This window comes from Vigna unguiculata, chromosome 10 (assembly GCF_037176805.1).
Source record: "Vigna unguiculata cultivar grain cowpea cultivar isolate G323 ecotype 2 chromosome 10, ASM3717680v1, whole genome shotgun sequence".
In the NCBI taxonomy this organism is placed as follows: domain Eukaryota; kingdom Viridiplantae; phylum Streptophyta; class Magnoliopsida; order Fabales; family Fabaceae; genus Vigna; species Vigna unguiculata.
Genome location: NC_140801.1, coordinates 42,423,286 through 42,442,698, shown reverse-complemented (window position 1 = coordinate 42,442,698; position 19,413 = coordinate 42,423,286). Strand labels below are relative to the sequence as shown.

Below are 19,413 nucleotides of genomic sequence, written 5' to 3'. Positions count from 1 at the left end.
TTTATGTGTGTGTTTGAAGAGGGGGAGAGAGGGTTCACATGGGAATAAAAATAAGGGCATAGGTAGCTAGGTAGGAGGTAGGTTGTCTCTGACATGTCGAAATCATAGTTTCCATAAAGAATTCACAGCAAAGCTAAGGATGTCCCCCTTGTTTGGTGCCACATTGGTTTGAGAGCATTTCAATTTTGTCCAAGACAACCAAAGTACTAATTTCTTTTTAAGTTGCTATCATGCCATGGCTTTTCCATTATTCTTCCACCCTTCTTCAAAACATCTTCAATTATTCATCACCAAGTACATTCACTTCCTTCTCTTCTTCCATAGGGTAAGTGAACACGTCAACTAAAAGCTGCTGTTCAAAACTTGAAGCATCACAGTGGATAAAAAGGATGTAAAAACAACTCATCAAACCAAAACTTCATAAACTCTGTCTCGCTTCTAAAGCTCTTTCTTTTTCTATCTACCTTCTTTTCGTTCATATATCTTGCCTAATTTGGATTCTCTCCTCACATTTGGCTCTTCTTCCTCTCTTATGTTTACCAACGATAATGCATCAGGTCGGATATAGATAGTGTTTATTTATTATCCTGTGTAAAAATATCATCTTGTTACCTGATTTTATGTTTTATTTTTTAAAATTGTTATGAGAATTAATTAAAAAATAAATTTAGATAAAAAGGATTTTTAAATAATATTTAAATCAAATTATTTAATAAAATATTAATGTAAATAGATTTAGTCTTTTTAGAAAATAAATTTAAATGAATTGTGTCAAAATATAAATTTTAAAAAAATCAACATTTTAAAAGTAATTCCCATTTCATAGATTTAAATAAAAAAAAAAGTAAAATTGTTATGAGAATTAATTTAAATTAAATTATTTAATAAAATACTAATATAAATATAGAACTATGTAGTCCCCGTAACCCTGATTTCTAATTTTCAATGAGAATAAGTAGGAGCAATGTCGAATTTTTTCCAGACCCAAAAAATAAAAAAATCTACTTTTTTTATTTTGGAGAATTTTGTGTATGCATCATTTTGTTTGATATTTGGAGAACAACAAATATTTTAAAAAATCTACTTTTATTGTGCATACTTAATTAGAGCGAACTGTCTTAGAACGGACGTTGTAGGATGTTAATACCTTCGTCACATGTAATCTACAACCCAAATTTAGTTTCAAAGACTATTTATTTTTTACAAATTCTCTATAATTTTTCATAAACTATGATAACGCCTCTATATTTCTTAAATTATTTTTATCATTCTGCCACAATTTCAATCACCAATAACAACATAAAAAACACAAACACATACACAAAAAATTCCAAAATCTATGTTATGTTACCTACTTCAATTAAAAGTGTTTCATTCAACCCATAATAACATTACAAAACAAAACCTTCTATATGCATACGAACCTTGACAATTAAGTCACTCACACTCACATTCTTTAATTAAGTTCCCCCACTCATTCTTTCTATTATTGATTACCTAATTATTACTCCACATTCTTTTTGGGATTTTTGTATATATAATTATAACATTGTTCATAAAATTATTTTTCCTTTATAAACCATTTCTTGTTTTTAGGTATGTAACTTGTTTACGTTACTACTATCTTCTCTGTGCTCTCTATGTCTGCATTATAGTATGAACATACAACTTCTTTATTTATTTTTTTTAAAGTATTAAAATATAAAACTAGCTCACATTAAGGTGTGTCTTATTATAATAACTGTGGCATAAGATATCTCTCATGGGAAATATATTTAAGTAGTTAGCCATGGCTGAGGTTGCAACCAACTTATTCATTAGCATGTGAATTATGATACTAACATCTCTCAACTGCTTCCACCTTCCACATCTCATCACTAAAAAAGGGAATGTTTTTTACTTGTTCATCATCATATCACACAAATTTTGTAACATGTAAACTTCTTAAATATTTTTGAAGAAAAATTATATATATATATATATATATATATATATGATTCATTAAATAAAAAAAACTAAGAATTTTTTATTTTCAATAAATGATGAAAATTATATTTAAGTAAATCTATGAATTAATAGATCTAATTATAATGTTGGCTTCCTTTAATTTCTATTCACAATTTTTTTATTTAAAAAAAAAAATCCACAACCTTTTTTTTCAGTTTCAATTTTACATGCATTTATTTATTTTGTTTTGGACCAGTTGAATTATACACTTAAACATATTCATTTAATGTACCATCAAGATGATTTATTTAGTTAATCAAAATGTAAAAAATAATAATAAAAAGACTAAAATCCCATAAAAAAAAAAAAGAAGAAGAAGAAGAAGATAAGACTAAAATTGTGAATAAAATTTAAAAGTTAACCAACTTTGAAGGCAGCCATAGTTGTGGGTGTACCAGTGGACACACACAATAAATGATATCATCATGATTTAATTAGTTTACAATAGGTTACATTTTTTTCTCCATTTATATATGGATCAGTGTTTTGATTAGGCTTAACTTACCTAACTTTATCCCAATTTGACCTAAATTACAATGAAGAAAGCATATATAGTGTTAGGCACTATTTTGCTACACATTTTCTAGAATTACCAACTTTCTGACCTAAAGAGTTTCCAAAACTGGTACATTTTTACTAGGGTTAAACCCAACATTCTCTTCTTTATTTGCATTTTTATTCTCTTCTTTCTTTTCATTGGGAATGTCTTGGTCTTGCATACATATTTCTAAGTTGTCACAAAAAATTCACTATATCTCTAAACCCTCTCCACATTCGTCAATGCAACAACAACACGTAATTAACTAAATGTATAAACTTGTTTCAGAGGGAAATCATGTTGTAACTTTCACATATATATAAACAAACATATAATTAAATAGAAAAAATGTGTGTAAGTCAACAACACCTAACTACATGGAAAAGAAAAGAAAGAGTTAACTAATTACTTGTTAAAATAAATAATTTCATTTGATGTTGATCATGCATTCTAATGGAACCGCACACATCATGATACTATTAATAGAATCTAGTAGATATCTTAAATAACTTATAAAATAAAACTAATATATATATATATATATATATATATATATATATATATATATATATATATATATATTTTGGAGGGAGTTAAAATAATACATTCAAAATTTATATATTTAAATTCACTGATGCAATAAAAATGAATATATACTTTAATATAATTGTAACTATAAAATCGGTCACATATATATGAAGGATTGTCCTTCGTTCCTTTATATTTTTTAACTTATTTATAATTGAATCAAAATTAAAATATTTAGCTATTTTTTTCTTCGATGTACATAACCATATTGTTGGCAAGAAATTCATTCTTCATTTTATTAATGCAAATATATTAATTCAACAAGTCTTCACAAACTTTCATTATACATAACCGTATTGTCATGTTTTTATCTTCACATATAGTTTTTCTTTTATCACTTTTAAAAAATAAATTTATACTTTTATTTTTCATCAATATACCTATTTAAAAAAAATTTCAAACCAAACAATAATTTATCGTAGTCCAATCAAAAATTGTGAGATGTAATTATTAAAAAAAAATATATGATAATCAATCACATTTAAAAACTTATTATGAAAAAAAATAAAAATACTTACATTTTTATATAGATGTGTAAAATTTTTTAGGTTTAATTATGCCTTTGGTTCCCATTTTGGAGTCAAAATCTCAAAATGGTACCCAAATTTTTAAAAGTCTAAAAATGGTCCCCTTTTTTGTTGAAACGTCTCACGTTAGCCCTTTTCGTTAAGTCAAAGTTGACGCCGTTAGAGGGAGTGCCACGTGTCAGTTCCTCATTTTTTTGAATTTTTTTTATTAATTTGTTTATTAATTTTTTTTATTTTTGAATTTTGAAAAAAAAAATCAAAAAATTGCCTTGTGTCAAGATGTCATCGTGCCACGTGGCAGTGACACGTGTCAGTATTATGTCAGGTGTTATTTTCTTAGCCTCAATTTGGTCCCTTTATTTTAATTTGTCTCAATTTAGTCCTAATTTTTGTAAAAATTAGCAATTTTATCCAAATTGAAATCAAATTTAATTTCTATATAAATATACACAAATATTTCCATCAAAATTGATATTTCAAGTAAATATTTTTAACCAAATTAAGTTCATTTAATTCATATTTTACATTGAACTTCATTTAAAATGGTTTAAAAGTTGTTAATAGAAAAAAATTCATAAATTAACTAGTTCATGTTACAATAAAACGCATATAAATTTAAAATTTGAAAACAATTTTAAGTAAAGTTGAATATGAAACATAGTTTTAAATAAACTTAGCTATGTTAAAAATATATAATAAAAATATCAATTTGAATAAAAATATCAAATTTAATAAAAATATTTGTATAACATTTATATAAAATTAAATTTTGTTTCAATTTGAAGAGGGACAAAATTGCTCATTTTTTACAAAAATTGAGACTAAATTGAGACAGATTAAAATAAAGGGACCAAATTGAGACTAAGAAAATGACACCTGGCATAATACTGACACGTGTCACTGTCACTGTCACATGGCACAATGACATCTTGACACGTGGCAATTTTTTGATTTTTTTTAAAAAAATAATAAAAAAAATTCAAAAAAAAATTTAAAAAATCGAGGAACTGACACGTGGCACTCCCTCTAACGGCTTCAACCTTGACTTAACGGAAAGAGCAAACGTGAGACGTTTCAACAAAAAAGGGACTATTTAGAGACTTTTAAAAATTTGGGTACCAATTTGAGATTTTGACTCCAAAATGGGGACCAAAGACATAATTAAACCAATTTTTTAAGATACCAAATATTAAAAATATATAAAAATATATTAAAGTTAAAAAAAAAATTATATATAAATTAATATAAAAAAATTTGGGGAGGTTCCCGCTAAACTCCGTGTGTGTATATATATATATATATATATATAATTTAATTATATGAAATTATAAATTAAAAGTTGGATTGTGGAAAATAATATTTTTAGGGTTAAATATGTTTTTGGTCCCTCAAGTTTTAGTGAAATTTGAAATTAGTCCCTCTTCAAAAAATTTGACCAATTTAGTCTTTCATTTTTTAAAATGCGTGAATTTAGTCCTTTCAATCAAATTTTGTTAAGTTTATCTAATGTTTCAAGCGCATTTTTATGATAATATTTGAATTGTTTACACCGTTTGACACATTTTCATTTAAAATGTCAAATAAAATTAACAAAATTTGATAAGAATGACTAAATCCACGCATTTCTAAATATGAATAACTAAATTGATATAAAATTTTGAAGAGAGACTAATTTTAAAATTCCTTGAAATTGAGGGACCAAAAACATATTTAACTTTTTTTATAAGAGTTGATCCGTTTATAGCAATTATGTGTTTTAAGATTGAATTCCTTAATTTTTCATACATAAAAATTACTGGATTTCCTCTTAAAAAATGATTTAGTTGGTTTTATGTTTAATTTGTAACCACAATTGGTTTTATGTTTAATTTGTAACCACAATGATTGTAAATTATGTATTTGTTAAAAATATTATTCTAAAAACTAGCATCTATGCAAAATTTTGTTGATGAATGATTTATAAATATTTTTAACTATATTCTTGGAACTTTGACACATGTCTCAACCTTAATGATTAATGAGTATGTAAGATTCAATTTATTTATCTCAAAAAGAAAACAGATATGCATATAATTCTTTATATTTATTTATTATAACCACTACGAATATGTTTTAGTCGATAAATTTGAATTATCGACGGGTTTTATCGACTGATTTTACTGACGGATTTTTATATTTTAATTACTGATAATTTTTTTTGTCAGTAATACAGATTTCATTTATTGATAGAAAAATTCGTTAGTAATTCAAATTTTCTTTACCGACAAATTTATCGACGAATTTATCCGTTAGTAAAAGAAGCGAGAAATTTCCTGTCCAAATTTGTATTGCGATGAATTTTTCCGTCGGTAAAATTTGTCGGTACTTACATAACTTAAAATTCGTTGATAAAATTTGTCGATAATTTAAAAATTTTTTTATTGACGAATTTTCCCGTCCAAAGCTCACCTTAAAAGAAGATGAGAAGAAGAAGAAGAAAAGAGGAAGGAGAAGAATAAGAAGAAAAAGAAGGAGAAGAAGAAAGAGAAGAAGAAGAAGAAGAAGAAGAAGGAGAATGAGAAGAAGAAGAAGAAAAAGAAAAGAAGAAAAAGGAGAAGAAGGAAAAGAAAAAGGAGAAGGAGGAAAAGAAGAAGAGGAGGAAGAAAGAGAAGATGAAGGAGAAGAAGAAAAATAAGAAAAAGGAGGAAGAAGAAGAAGAAGATGACGACGACAGTGGCAGCGACGACGATGACGGCGGTGACAGCGACGACGAAGAAGAAAACGAAAAAAAATGAAAGAGGGAGGAGGAAGAAGATGAATAGTGCACGTTATTTGCTAACATATTTTTTGGCAATTACGACGGATTTTCAGTCGGTAATTACCGATGAATTTTACCTGCGAATTTACTAACGGATTTTTCCGTAAGTAATTATCGACAGATTTACTGATGGATATTTCTATCGGCAATAACCAATGAAACATGATTTTCGTTGGTAAAATTTTACCGACAAGTGTTTTACTAACATATTTTTTACCATCGATAGTCTGTTGGAAATGTTGATTTAGCGATGGATTTTGACCATTACCGATGAATTTTGACCATCGATAATATCAATTTTTCTTGTAGTGAACATTATTTTAACAATTATATTTAAATATCATCACACATAAAAATATACATGTATTTACATTTTTCTTTAATTTTTCTTTCTTAGAAAAGGTTTTCTCTTTACAGGAAGGAATATATATATATATATATATATATATATATATATATATATATATATATATATATATATATAAACTAACTAACTTCACGAAGAAAGGAAATAAATAAAATATAATATCTAATTCTATTCTATTACATAATATTATACTAAATTATTCCATTTCTTAAATCATGCATTTATTACAATCACATCTCATTCAAATACTCAAATGGATACAATTTTAATTAACTTATTAAACATATAATAGAGATCAAGTGTTTATCTCTCAATCCATTGGTTATCTCTCATGTCATAAGTTATTGACATCACATATTACAAATCCTTAATTCTACTTCTAAAAGACTCATGCGTTAAATTATATTAAGAGATATTCACAATTTCAATACCCAACTTAAATATCTCATAATATTATTTCCTCCTTAAAAATAACTATGTTCACAACACACCATATATTATATCACAATCATAATTATAATGTCATCCAGTCTCATTCATATATCTCAATTCAATAAGTGATACATTCATCACATTTAATAACATTCAACCCTATATATATATATATATATATATATATATATATATATATATATATATATTGATCAATAATATACTTAATATGATACGAGATAAACAAATTTTACCATTATAAAATATTTTAAAATATGTTTTTCCTTAAGCCAACACTTGGCTTGCCTAGTTAATTAAGTACATATTTTGTAATTCACTGGACCCCATTTTGCTTGTCCAGCCAAAGGCATCAACACACCCAACAACTTTCGATTACCCAATGAACAAAATTTTTGTCCAATGATTACACCATTAGGTTGTTTTTTTTTTTTTATAAAACACTTGTCTAATGACCAAAGCTCTCGAGTTTTTAATTAAATGAATTTCTACTAGTGAAAATTTGTTCCTCCAACCAAATCACCGAAATTTTTTATTTAAATAGCTCGTCCAATGAATAAACCTCTCATGTTTCCAATTAAATGAATTTTGCTCAATAAAAATTTTGGTTGTCCAACAACTTAATTCATAAATTTGCGTAATATATAACATGAGGTCCAATTGGCTAAAATTGTGATGTTTCTTCATTTCTTATATCTAGCATAGAATATTTTGTTCTAAAATAGTAACTTGAACTAATTTAACTAAGTTTAAATATTCTCTTTTCTCTACTCAACATACAATAAATACAATAAATCCTTGAACACTCATATCAAAATTTAAAATATTCGAATATATTAAAACAAATACACAATTCTTATATAAATCAGATACTATAACCATGACACTTTCACATCTAGACAATATATCCTAACATATTATAAAACACTTAACTATATTCTTTTATTTGTTAATGCATATTTGATCAAACTTAAGCTCCCAATTCCACGACTCTCACTAGAAAGTTAAACTTTTACACAAAATCTGACAAATGATTTGCATATACTCTTATGATTTAGACTAATAAAGATTATTATTTTTTTCTAGAAAAATCACTTGCAAGACCCTTAATTTTCATGCATGCAAAACTTTTTAACACCAACTAAAAAAAAGGATAAAGAAGAATTTACTATAAAACATTTTGATTGAGTAGACTTGTTTTATTCTTCGCTAGGATCCCTAAGATAACTCTATTAAACAAAAAAAAGACCAACATGTCTTTTAGAAATTTAGAGGAAAAACAGAAAAAAAAAATGTTTTAAGGAGACGATACTTTTCCTAATATGAATTTTGAATACTCAATTTTTTTTCCTATTTATAAGCTTTATACTTAAATAATAAAATATTATATATTTCATCTCAAACATACCACTTTTAACTCTTAAACAATCTATTATATCCTTATATATTAGAATTATTTTAATTGACTTTTTATACACTTATATCGTCTTTTTAAGTATTCATGCAAAGGTTTTATGAAAAATAGTATGAAAACGCTTTTGAATCACTAGACACCACCTTTAGGGTGTCTACCCATATTTGTGTTCGAAAGGCTTTGCTTACTCAAACTTCTAAAGCTTTAGTTGGAACTATAACTAATTTTCTAAGAGCAGTACATTATAATATTCTTCAAGTCTATAAACATGAAGGGAATAATTATTTATTAAAAAATTACATATTTACATAAAATTATTTTAAGAAAAAAAAAAAGAAAATTGTTTCAGCATAGACATAAAGTTTAACTATTTTTCATATATTAATAATAATAATAATTCATGATAATAATAATAATAATAATTTATTTTTAATAAGTAATAATAATAATAATAATAATTAATAGTAATGATAATATTTTTTTATAAATAATTAATTTTATTAATTTTATCTATAAGGGTAAAATTGTAATATAACAATTTTATCTATTAAAACATATTTCTTTATCTATCATATTCATCAAATCATTCACATATTTTACCTCCAAATTTTTTCATTTTCATTTCTCTATTCTTTCTAAAGATATCTCTATCTTCTTTCAATTCTTCAAATCTATCCATTGACTCTCCCTCAAATTCATTTTGGGAAGAAAACATATCCATATGTCGAATTTGTGAGGATGAGATACACTTAAACATACTCTCATATTTTGTATTCATTTTTTTTTCTTTTCTATTTTAATACATTTTCATTTTGGAACTAAAATAAGTTTATTTAGAATATTAGAGATTATTTTAATGAGGTTTATGTCTATCATAACTATAAATATAAAAAAAAAACAGAAGTGTAAAAAATCTATATCAATTGAGTATATAACATCAATTTTTAATATTTAAATATAAATAAAAAAAAACCGTAATCATAGAAAGTAATTTTATAAGAATGAGTAAGACTTAAATCCACTTTTTAATATTAAAGACAAATAGATACAACAAAAATTAATAAGCAAAAATATATTTTTGCGTGTTAGTTAAATACAAATTACTGAACTTTAATATAATAATGAAACTGTAAATATAATTTAAAAATTTAAACAATGTTTAAATATATGTAATATCGAAATTATTAGGAAAGTGAAGTTTCAAGAAAAATAGTTAAAAACAACGAAAACACTCTTATAAACGACATCTATAAATAACCTTCTTCTTTTTTGTGTGCGAAAACGACATCTAAATTCCAATTGTATTTTTATACACAGATCTCTTTGTTTTTATCGAATGTAAATCAATCTCAAATTATAACTAAAATTTGTCGCTTTTTGTGTTATAATGGTTGCATGGTTGGTGTATATTACACTTTAGAAGTTTACATAAATATAATAATATATTAATGACAAAAATATTATACACTCTCGGTATCTAGCAATTTTATATTCACATAAACTTATAAACAATTAATATGATGTTTAAAATAATTATTATGATTTGTAATTAAATGATAATAAAACTATTTTAGATAATTTCATACTCTATCATTAAATTCTATATTAATATTTAATTTATCTAGAACTTAAATATTTTTTCATACATTATTAGAAGTCTTATATCCTTAAAAACATTATACTCATTGCATAAATGGATAAAAATACATATTATCGAGTTGAGTTAGTCATTTGTGGTGACTCACGATTTGTATAAAAAATTGTCGCGAGACAAATTTTCTTACAATGTCACGACCTTTTATTACATCAAATTTCAAATAGTGTTGAGTAAATGCTAAATAAAATATTGTATACTCTGGTATATTATTATAACCTTTAGAATAAATCTATTTGCAAATAAAGATTAGGAACTTAAAATTAAAAATTAAAATTAATTTAATTATTTTTTTTATATTATATTACTTTAAGAATGTAAATATACAATAATACTATATATATATATATATATATATTTAACATTTACATATTAAATTTTAATTTTAATTTTTATTATAATAAAATAATTTAACGTTAACATTTATTTTAATTTTTTTCATTAGAAATATTAATTAATTAATTAATTAAAAACTTAAAAATTATTTATACATTTGTCCAACTAAATATCCTTTTAATACATAAACAAATTTAAATAAAAAAAATTTGGTAAAACAATTGAATCAATGAGTCAAAAATTTCCATTTTTTTTAAGATTGTACCATTCCAATCCGACCTGTTTTTATCAAAATAATTGATACAATAACAAAATTTTCAACTCTTTTTGATAGGATGGATCAATCTGATCTAACTCGTTTTTATCAATTTTAATAAAAAAAATTAAAAAATAGAAAGATGTAAAGAAAAATTCATATATAATAGTATTTAAAAATTAATATAACAAATTTTAAAGTTCTAACCGCTATAAAACTTTCTGTTAAATAACCGTTTTATAGTTAGATATGTTAATATATACAATTAATATATTTAAAATTAGAATATAACATGATTATTTTAGTTTTAACGAAATTTTTATAATTCTGAAATTAATATTTCCTATAAAAGAGTATTAAAAAAAGTGATTCTGACTTTATGTATTAGTAACCAAAACACAAGTGTTTTAAGTGTCCATGTATAAGCGTTGAGGTGTCATATTTTATCATACTACTTTATTACATAGTGAAGTTTATATTAATTTTAATATATATTTAATCATATAATTTACTTATATTATGTCTCGGTCTTTAACTTTGATATATTGTTTAAAGTCTTTAAATTCAAGATAAAATAAATTAAAGTCTATCACACAAAAATGAGATACGAAAGAGAAAAGAATTTAAAATTCATGAAAATTAAAAAAAAAATGCCAATTTTAACAATTACTTAGAAGAGAGAATGAGATAGAAAAATGTAATGTTTTATACAGATTAAGAAGTATATAAAAAGAAATATGTATAAGAATTAGAATCTATTTATATATCCTTACATATAATTAATTTATAATTTAATATTGGTGTAACGTGTAAAGCTGTTTATTTTAAATATTAAACAAAATAAAATAAAACAAAACCCAGAGTGGGAATATTAAAATGTTATTAGATATTAGATATAGATATATTATATATATACATACGCGAGTGAATTCACGCGCTGGGTGTGTGAGAGTGGAGGAAACTAAGGGAGGCGACAGCAACCCTACCAACCAGAGGGGAAAACTACGTATGCAGACAAGCTGCACAAAATAAATAAATAAATATATTAATTAATTAATTAATTAAAAAAAAAGAAAGTAGAAACAGTGAGAGAGAACGCACTTTACCACTTTTATACGCTGCACGCATCTACCTTACAAAACACAAGCAACAAAGAGTGTTCCACACAGAAACACACAACACAACCCACAAAGAATCACATTCATCCATGGCTTTCTCCCCTCACATCTTCAACTCTTTCAATCTTAATATGCCAAACAACAACCACAGAGAACAAAAATACAAGCTTTAGGATTAGGGCTATCCAACTTTTCTTTGTTTTTCTCTATACACTCTATGTGTTTGTTCAGTGTTCAGAGGTTTCTGATATCTCAAAACAAAAGAAATCCACCCTTTTTACTTCCTCCAACACAAAATTTCTTTCCGTTTAAATTTGAGTTTTGGTTTTAATTTAAGTTTTCTTAATTTGCAATCCTGGTTTGTTTTTTTCTGGATTTGTAGCCCAAAAAAATTCCTGCTTTCAAATCAGTTGTTCTGGGTGGGCTGTGGGGAACAAAGGTGATACCTTTTGGAAAACTGGAGTCTTTTGGGTGGTTGGTTTTGTGGTCACCATTATTGTTCTTCCCCTTGGCAACTTTCTTAGATGAAGGCCATGCCCTTGCCTTTTGAGGAATTTCAAGGGAAGGGATTGTTGGATTTCTCTTCGGCCTCAGATTCATTTTCACTGCTTTTGCATCATCCACAACCAAAGTGGACCATAGACAAAGAGGATTATTGCTATGTGGGCAGCACTGAGCCCACCTCAGTTCTTGACTCCAGAAGAAGCCCAAGCCCTCCCACTTCCTCCTCTACAATGTCCTCTTCTCTTGGCAGCAACAGCACCAGCAAGGGTGGTGGCAGTGGCACTTCAGCCACCACCACTACCACCACTGGTGCTGCAGCCCTTACACCCTCTGACAACAACAACAACAACAACCCTCCTCCTGATTCCAGCCCTGAAAAATGTGGCATCAGGATGGATGACTGGGAGGGTCAAGATCAATCCATTCTCAGGCTAATCATGGGGGATGTTGAAGACCCTTCTGCTGGATTGAGCAAGCTCTTGCAAAACACTGCCTGTCCCTCTCAAAGTGTTGATTTCAATGCAGGCTTTGGTGTTGTGGATCAAGGGTTGAATATGGTGAGTGCTGCTATTGACCCTTCAGGGAATTACCCTGCTGGTTTCCCTTTCATTGCTGAGAATATTGAATCCCACAATGGCAAGCCTGCTTCTGTGTCTGCCCAGGTTTCAGAGTCTGTTGTTTTTTCTGCCAATAATCCTCTTATGGTGTCATCATCTGTATCTCCTGGTGTGTTCTCTTCTCAGCAGCCGCAGCATGAGTTTGGAGTGGTGGATGAGAAGCCTCAGGTTATCAACCCCCAGTTCATGTTAAACCAGAACCAAGTTCAGTTCTCAGAGAACCCTTCTTTCTTTGTGCCATTGATGTATCCCCAGGTTCAGGAGCAGCAGGTTTTCCCTCAGCATCATCAAGCAAAACGCCCTCTCTTTGACACAATTGGGCACAATTATCAGGCTCCAAGGTTGCCCCTTTTGGATTCTGGGCAAGAGATGTTTGGCAGGAGGCAGCAAACACAGCTTCCATTATTTCCTCACCATATCCAACAGCAGCAGCAACAACAACAACAACAACATCAATCAATTGTTATGCCTTCTGCTAAACAGCAGAAGGTGAGTTCCGCCGGAGACGATGCAAGCCACCAGCTTCAGCAGGCTATATTTGATCAGTTATACAAAACTGCTGAGCTGATAGAAGCTGGTAATCCGGTTCATGCGCAAGGGATATTGGCGCGGCTCAATCACCAGCTCTCCCCAATTGGTAAGCCTTTTCAGAGGGCTGCTTTCTACATGAAGGAGGCCTTGATGTCACTGCTTCATTCAAATCCTCACACTTTCATGGCTTTCTCACCAATCAGTTTCATATTCAAAATCGGAGCTTACAAGTCCTTTTCTGAGATATCACCTGTTCTTCAGTTTGCCAATTTTACCTGTAACCAAGCCCTCATTGAAGCTGTAGAAAGGTTCGACCGAATTCATGTCATTGATTTTGATATTGGGTTCGGAGTGCAGTGGTCATCTTTCATGCAAGAAATTGCCTTGAGAAGCACTGCTACACCTTCCCTCAAAGTCACTGCCATTGTGTCACCCTCCACTTGTGATGAGGTTGAACTCAATTTTACCAAAGAAAATTTGATGCAATACGCCAAGGACATCAACGTGTCTTTTGAGTTCAGTGTTCTCAACATTGAATCATTGCACTCCCCTTCTTCTCCACTGCTTGGCCAGTTCTTTGACAATGAGGCCATTGCTGTGAACATGCCAGTTTCAAGTTTCACAAACAATCCATCGTTGTTCCCTTCAGCTCTTCACTTTGTGAAGCAGCTCAGGCCAAAGGTTGTGGTCACATTGGACAGAATCTGTGATCGAATTGACGTGTCACTTCCCACAAATGCAGTCCACGTTCTCCAATGTTATTCAGCCTTGTTGGATTCCCTGGACGCTGTGAATGTGAATCTTGATGTTCTTCAAAAGATTGAGAGGCATTTCATTCAACCAGCCATCAAGAAAATCATCCTTGGCCACCACCATTCTCAAGAGAAACTCCCTCCATGGAGAAACCTCTTTCTACAATCTGGATTTTCTCCATTCACATTCAGCAACTTCACTGAAGCTCAAGCTGAGTGTTTAGTTCAGAGGGCACCTGTGAGGGGATTTCACGTGGAAAGAAAGCCTTCATCTCTTGTTCTGTGCTGGCAGAGGAAAGAACTCATCTCTGTTTCTACTTGGAGATGCTGAGAACAAGCAGCAGCAGCAGCAGCAGCAGAATCTAATTACCTTATATTTTTAAAGGTGCATGGTAACTTACATTGCAGTTTATGTAATTGTTTGTGTAATTTAGGCTTATTTATGAGATCCACACCCAAATGTTTTCTTAACTGCATGGGTTGGAATCTACCGTTATATAGTTCTATTATTACTAGTATTCCACTTTTAATATGGGTAGTAATTATGCCTTTCCCATCATTTTAGATGGGTAACTGTTTCTTTGTTATCTTGAACACAAAGCAAATTGCTTAGCAAGAAAGGAACATTTTAGCCAAAAATGCAATCTTTTTTTTAAATCTTCATGCTTTAGTCTATTCTCTCTTCATTAATGTATGCTGTTTTTAATCTTATTTAACTTTATGTTCAGTAGACTCAACAGGGTACACCAGAGTCTAACTCAATTGGTTCAATACAGTGTGCGTGTGTGTATATATATATATATAGCAGTTCTGAACTCACAGTATCAGTGTGTATTAAATTTTCATGAATAAAAAAAAAGTTTTTTTATCCAAATAGTTTACTTGGTTTGAATAAACATTGGTTTAATAGTGTTGCTTATAATAAAGAATGATTAAAAAATATATAAAAATAGGTAATGATTTAAAAAAACTCTCCAATGTTGAAATGTTTGCAGACACAGACCACAGAACATTTTTTGAATCTGGCCATGTATTGATTAAAGTCTCAGTGCAGTGGATTCAATTTTTCATGGTTGATTTCATAAACTATCCTCAAAATACAACTAAGAAAAATGCATTTTCGTTGACTCGTTTTTGTTCCAAGTTTTAACAATGAAATGAATGATCAGAAAATGTTGAATTTTCTTATGGTCTACAGAGGAAAATTTGGTGATGTCAACTTTGCAATGATGTTTCATTGGTGTGGACAAAGTCTGCACGTTGCACCATACAGTTGGGCGTTTACTATAGGTCTGTTTTTTAAGACAACAATTGGAATTTATTTTCTAACAATTTTTAAGTGGTTATAAAAGTTTTCAACTTAAATTTTAATAATTTCAAATGATATTTTAATTTATGTATAATAATTGAAAGTGCATCATCAATTAAAAGTAGATGCTCTTAATTATTTATTTGATTAATTTTTTGTGTTCTTTACAGTTTGATGAAGAGACGACAATGCAATGACAATTTGATCCAGTTCCTTCCATATCATGTTTGTATAATTGTTTTTATCAGAAAAAAAATTCCAAACTTTTAATCAAATTTAGTTTTTGTTCTTGTAATATTAATTTGGTAAAAGTATATGATTTTAGTTATTTTTTATGTTTGAACTTAAGAGCATCAAGTTCTTTGAAAGATTTTTTTTTTGTTTATATGAAATATTTTCTTTAATTTTAAGTAACTTATATTTTTAGAATTTTGCTAATTAAACAAGTTGACACATATTTTAAACAACTTAACTAACAAAAGTTTGTTTATTATTTTTCTGAAATGGTTAAAGGAGGGCAAGGATAGAAGACAAAAAGTTGTGGATTGATGATTGAAGTTGAGACGTAAACATCATAATTAAATAAAAAAAACACTAAATGATTTTACTTATATTCTTATGTTGTAATTAAATGAGATATTAGAGAGATATTAACTAATAATATTAGTTACAAAGTACAATTTTTCTTATTATATTATTAGAATACAGAGCTTACCAATTTTACATTTGATTAATATTTGTTAAAGAACTCGCTGGATCCTTTTTCGTACATTTTTTTTATTATTTAGAAGGCTTGAACTTTAAATATAAAAAATTATTCAAGTAATTTAAGTAATGATGAATTATGTTTTAATTTTTTTTACTACTTTGGCATTTTGTCTATTGAAAAATTGATAGAATTAAAGACAAAATTCATTAATTCCAATATAGTATCAAGTTTACGTGGTGTGCTTTATTTTATTATGTTCTTGTTATTTCTGTTTTGGTAGACTTTTTTACTTGAATGACTGAAATAAACATAATTATTTTTCAACATTGTTGAATTTGTTACATTTAGATTAATTTCGTACTTACATTTGGTTAAATATTATTAGCATGTAATGATTTACTTAAATATATTGGATTGTCAATTAGTTAAATACTTTCAATTTAATGTGCAATTTCCATTTTTTATTGGAAATATTTTTATTATACTTTATTTTTTAAAGTTGGAATGTAAAAAGAGAAAACTTGTACATGATTGCAATTAATTATTTAAAAAAAATTAAAATTCAATTTTTAAATAAATTCTAATTAAATTTCCAAATTTGTAAAATAATTACTTCACCATTAATCATATTTCAATTTTAAGTCATACCTATTCTTAAATTTTAATCAAAGATTGACAATTTACTAGCTACACTCAAACATAACATTCAACATCAAAATTAGACATTCACAACCAAATATTGCAATAATCAATCTAAATTTGTCTAATTTCACATGGACCAAATAAATACCTCATCTTTGGTACAATACTTTTTTAGCTCAAAATAAAAACAATAACAATCTCCTCAATTATCTAACCAATGGTTTATTAAAATAAACTCAAATAATTAAAACAAAATCTCTTACCATAAAAAAATTTGCTCTTCAAGAAAAACACCTTTAAAAAAAGAAGAGGCAAGAATGTCCTAACTTGTTTTCGAAAAATCTAATTGAAAAACTAAACATAGAGTCAAAAAACTTAGACTAACAAAAAATTATATTTTCTAATAGTATCATATATGTGACAGAAAATTTTCATCTATATACAACAAAAATAGAAGATTTTGAGATTTGAAAAAAAGAAACATTTTCTTAAATAAAAAGATCGAACCAAAAAATATTGACAAAAACTCTATTTTCTTTTATATGCCAATTTTTGAAAGAGAAAAAAAAAAAGAAGACTCCCACCTCAAAAGCATAGAGAAAAGACATATATGTTTAAATTCAAAGAGAAATGATAATAAATTTATTTTATTTTATAGAAGTGAAAACACAGGCGTTGTCATGTGTGTTCACATTTTTTAATTTTCATAAAATTTTGAGTTAATATTAATAAAAAAGATATAATTAATTTTTAAAATAATTATTAAATCTAAAATTAAAAATAAAATAAAATATTTATATAAAAAAGTTTTTAAAATAACCGTTAAAGACAGAAGAGGTAATAATCGATAAACTATTTATAAAATAATTAATTTTTAAAAGGCTTAAATACTTTTTTGGTCCTCATTTTCGTAGTGTTTGTTGCGGATGGTCCTCATTTTAACAGAATGTTTAGAATGGTTCTCATTTTTACCAAATGTTTAAAATGATCATCATTTTCGCAATTCGTGTTTTATTTGGTCTTTTTCTGTAATGTCGTTTAAATCATTAACGAATCATTGTACAGGTGACACGATTTGTATTAGGGTGTGTCAAAATGAGGACCATCCGCAACAAACACTACGAAAATGAGGACCAAAAAGGTATTTAAGTCTTTTTAAAATAATAATTAAAGGTAAAACTGGAAAAATGAAATGTGGACACAAAAGATAGTATCTCTTTATATATTGTTATAGAAGATATATTGTTATAGATATATAACCCCATAAATTAAAATAAATAAATATTAATTATCAGTTAAATTTATATTTGTAAAAACATGTTGTTACATATATATTTTTGTTAGTAAATTAGTATTAAAATAATTTTAGATAGCCCATGCATAAAGTTGAAAAATGATTTAAAAAAAAAACTAAGTTACAAAAGAGCTAAATAAGGCAAGCTGAAACTTAATATATATATATATATATATATATATATATATATATATATATATATATATATATATATATATATATATATATATATATTATTTAATAAGTCAATCTCAATATTTTAGTTAGGCTCGATTAAATAAACAGTGAAGTTTGAGTCATAAAATTCAAACTTTGAAATTGACTCAGCTCTTTTCCAGAAAATGGGATAAACCTTTAGATCCAGAGTTATTACAATGCAAATTTGACAAAGGCTATGGTATTAAATCTCTTTATTTTAAAATCAACAATTTGGATTTGTTTTTTTTTTTTTCCAACTATTTTGTTTTTCTTCTACTCTCTTTCTCTTCTTGTCTTTATTGTCTTTGTGGATTGCAACAGCTTCGATGGTGTCACACTCAAAAAATGAGTCAACCAAGAAAAGAAGAAGCAAAGTTAATAAATAACACTCACCTTAACCTACTTCTCAAGCATCTTCAACCCAAGGGACATAACATATTTCATAATTCACTTTAATATATATATTTTTTTCATAATATATTTTATTAGATATTCAAAATTAGGATTACTCTAACATACAATTCACCTTCTAAAATAAGAGAACACATGCGTGTTTAACCATTATAATTTTCCCACAAAACATTTTTACCATTTGAAGGAAAATAAATGTGTCAAAATGAAAGAAAAGAAAACCTAAATTTGTAATACTTGAATTGTGTCTGCATTTGTAGCATTATATAATAAAGCCTTTAGAATGAATCTCAGAACATAGAAGGGTGATCAATCTTTCGTATAGAAAAATAAAAATCACTTCAACTTTACTTGAAAACGTGAAAGGTAGAATTAATTGTTTCTCAATTAATAT

The 19,413-nt window shown here is 27.1% G+C and overlaps 1 protein-coding gene across 2 annotated transcripts; it reads left to right on the top strand.

The window, feature by feature from the left end:
• The first annotated feature begins 12,059 nt into the window (after nucleotides 1-12,059).
• On the top strand, nucleotides 12,060-15,095 carry LOC114166860 (scarecrow-like protein 6). 2 transcript variants are annotated; one of them, XM_085668330.1, is made up of 2 exons: nucleotides 12,060-13,113; nucleotides 13,219-15,095. In XM_085668330.1, the coding sequence occupies exons 1-2, from the start codon at nucleotides 12,577-12,579 to the stop codon at nucleotides 14,785-14,787; spliced, it is 2,106 nt and encodes a 701-aa protein (XP_085524456.1). In that variant the 5' UTR covers nucleotides 12,060-12,576; the 3' UTR covers nucleotides 14,788-15,095. The 2 variants fall into 2 exon arrangements, with proteins under 2 accessions (XP_085524456.1, XP_085524455.1); XM_085668329.1 differs by having other exon boundaries at nucleotides 12,061-15,095.
• Nucleotides 15,096-19,413: the final 4,318 nt, after the last annotated feature.

Coding starts and splice junctions, on each gene's coding strand:
- LOC114166860 (XM_085668329.1), top strand. CDS start 12,577: ATGAAGGCCATGCCCTTGCCTTTTGAGGAATTTCAAGGGAAGGGATTG.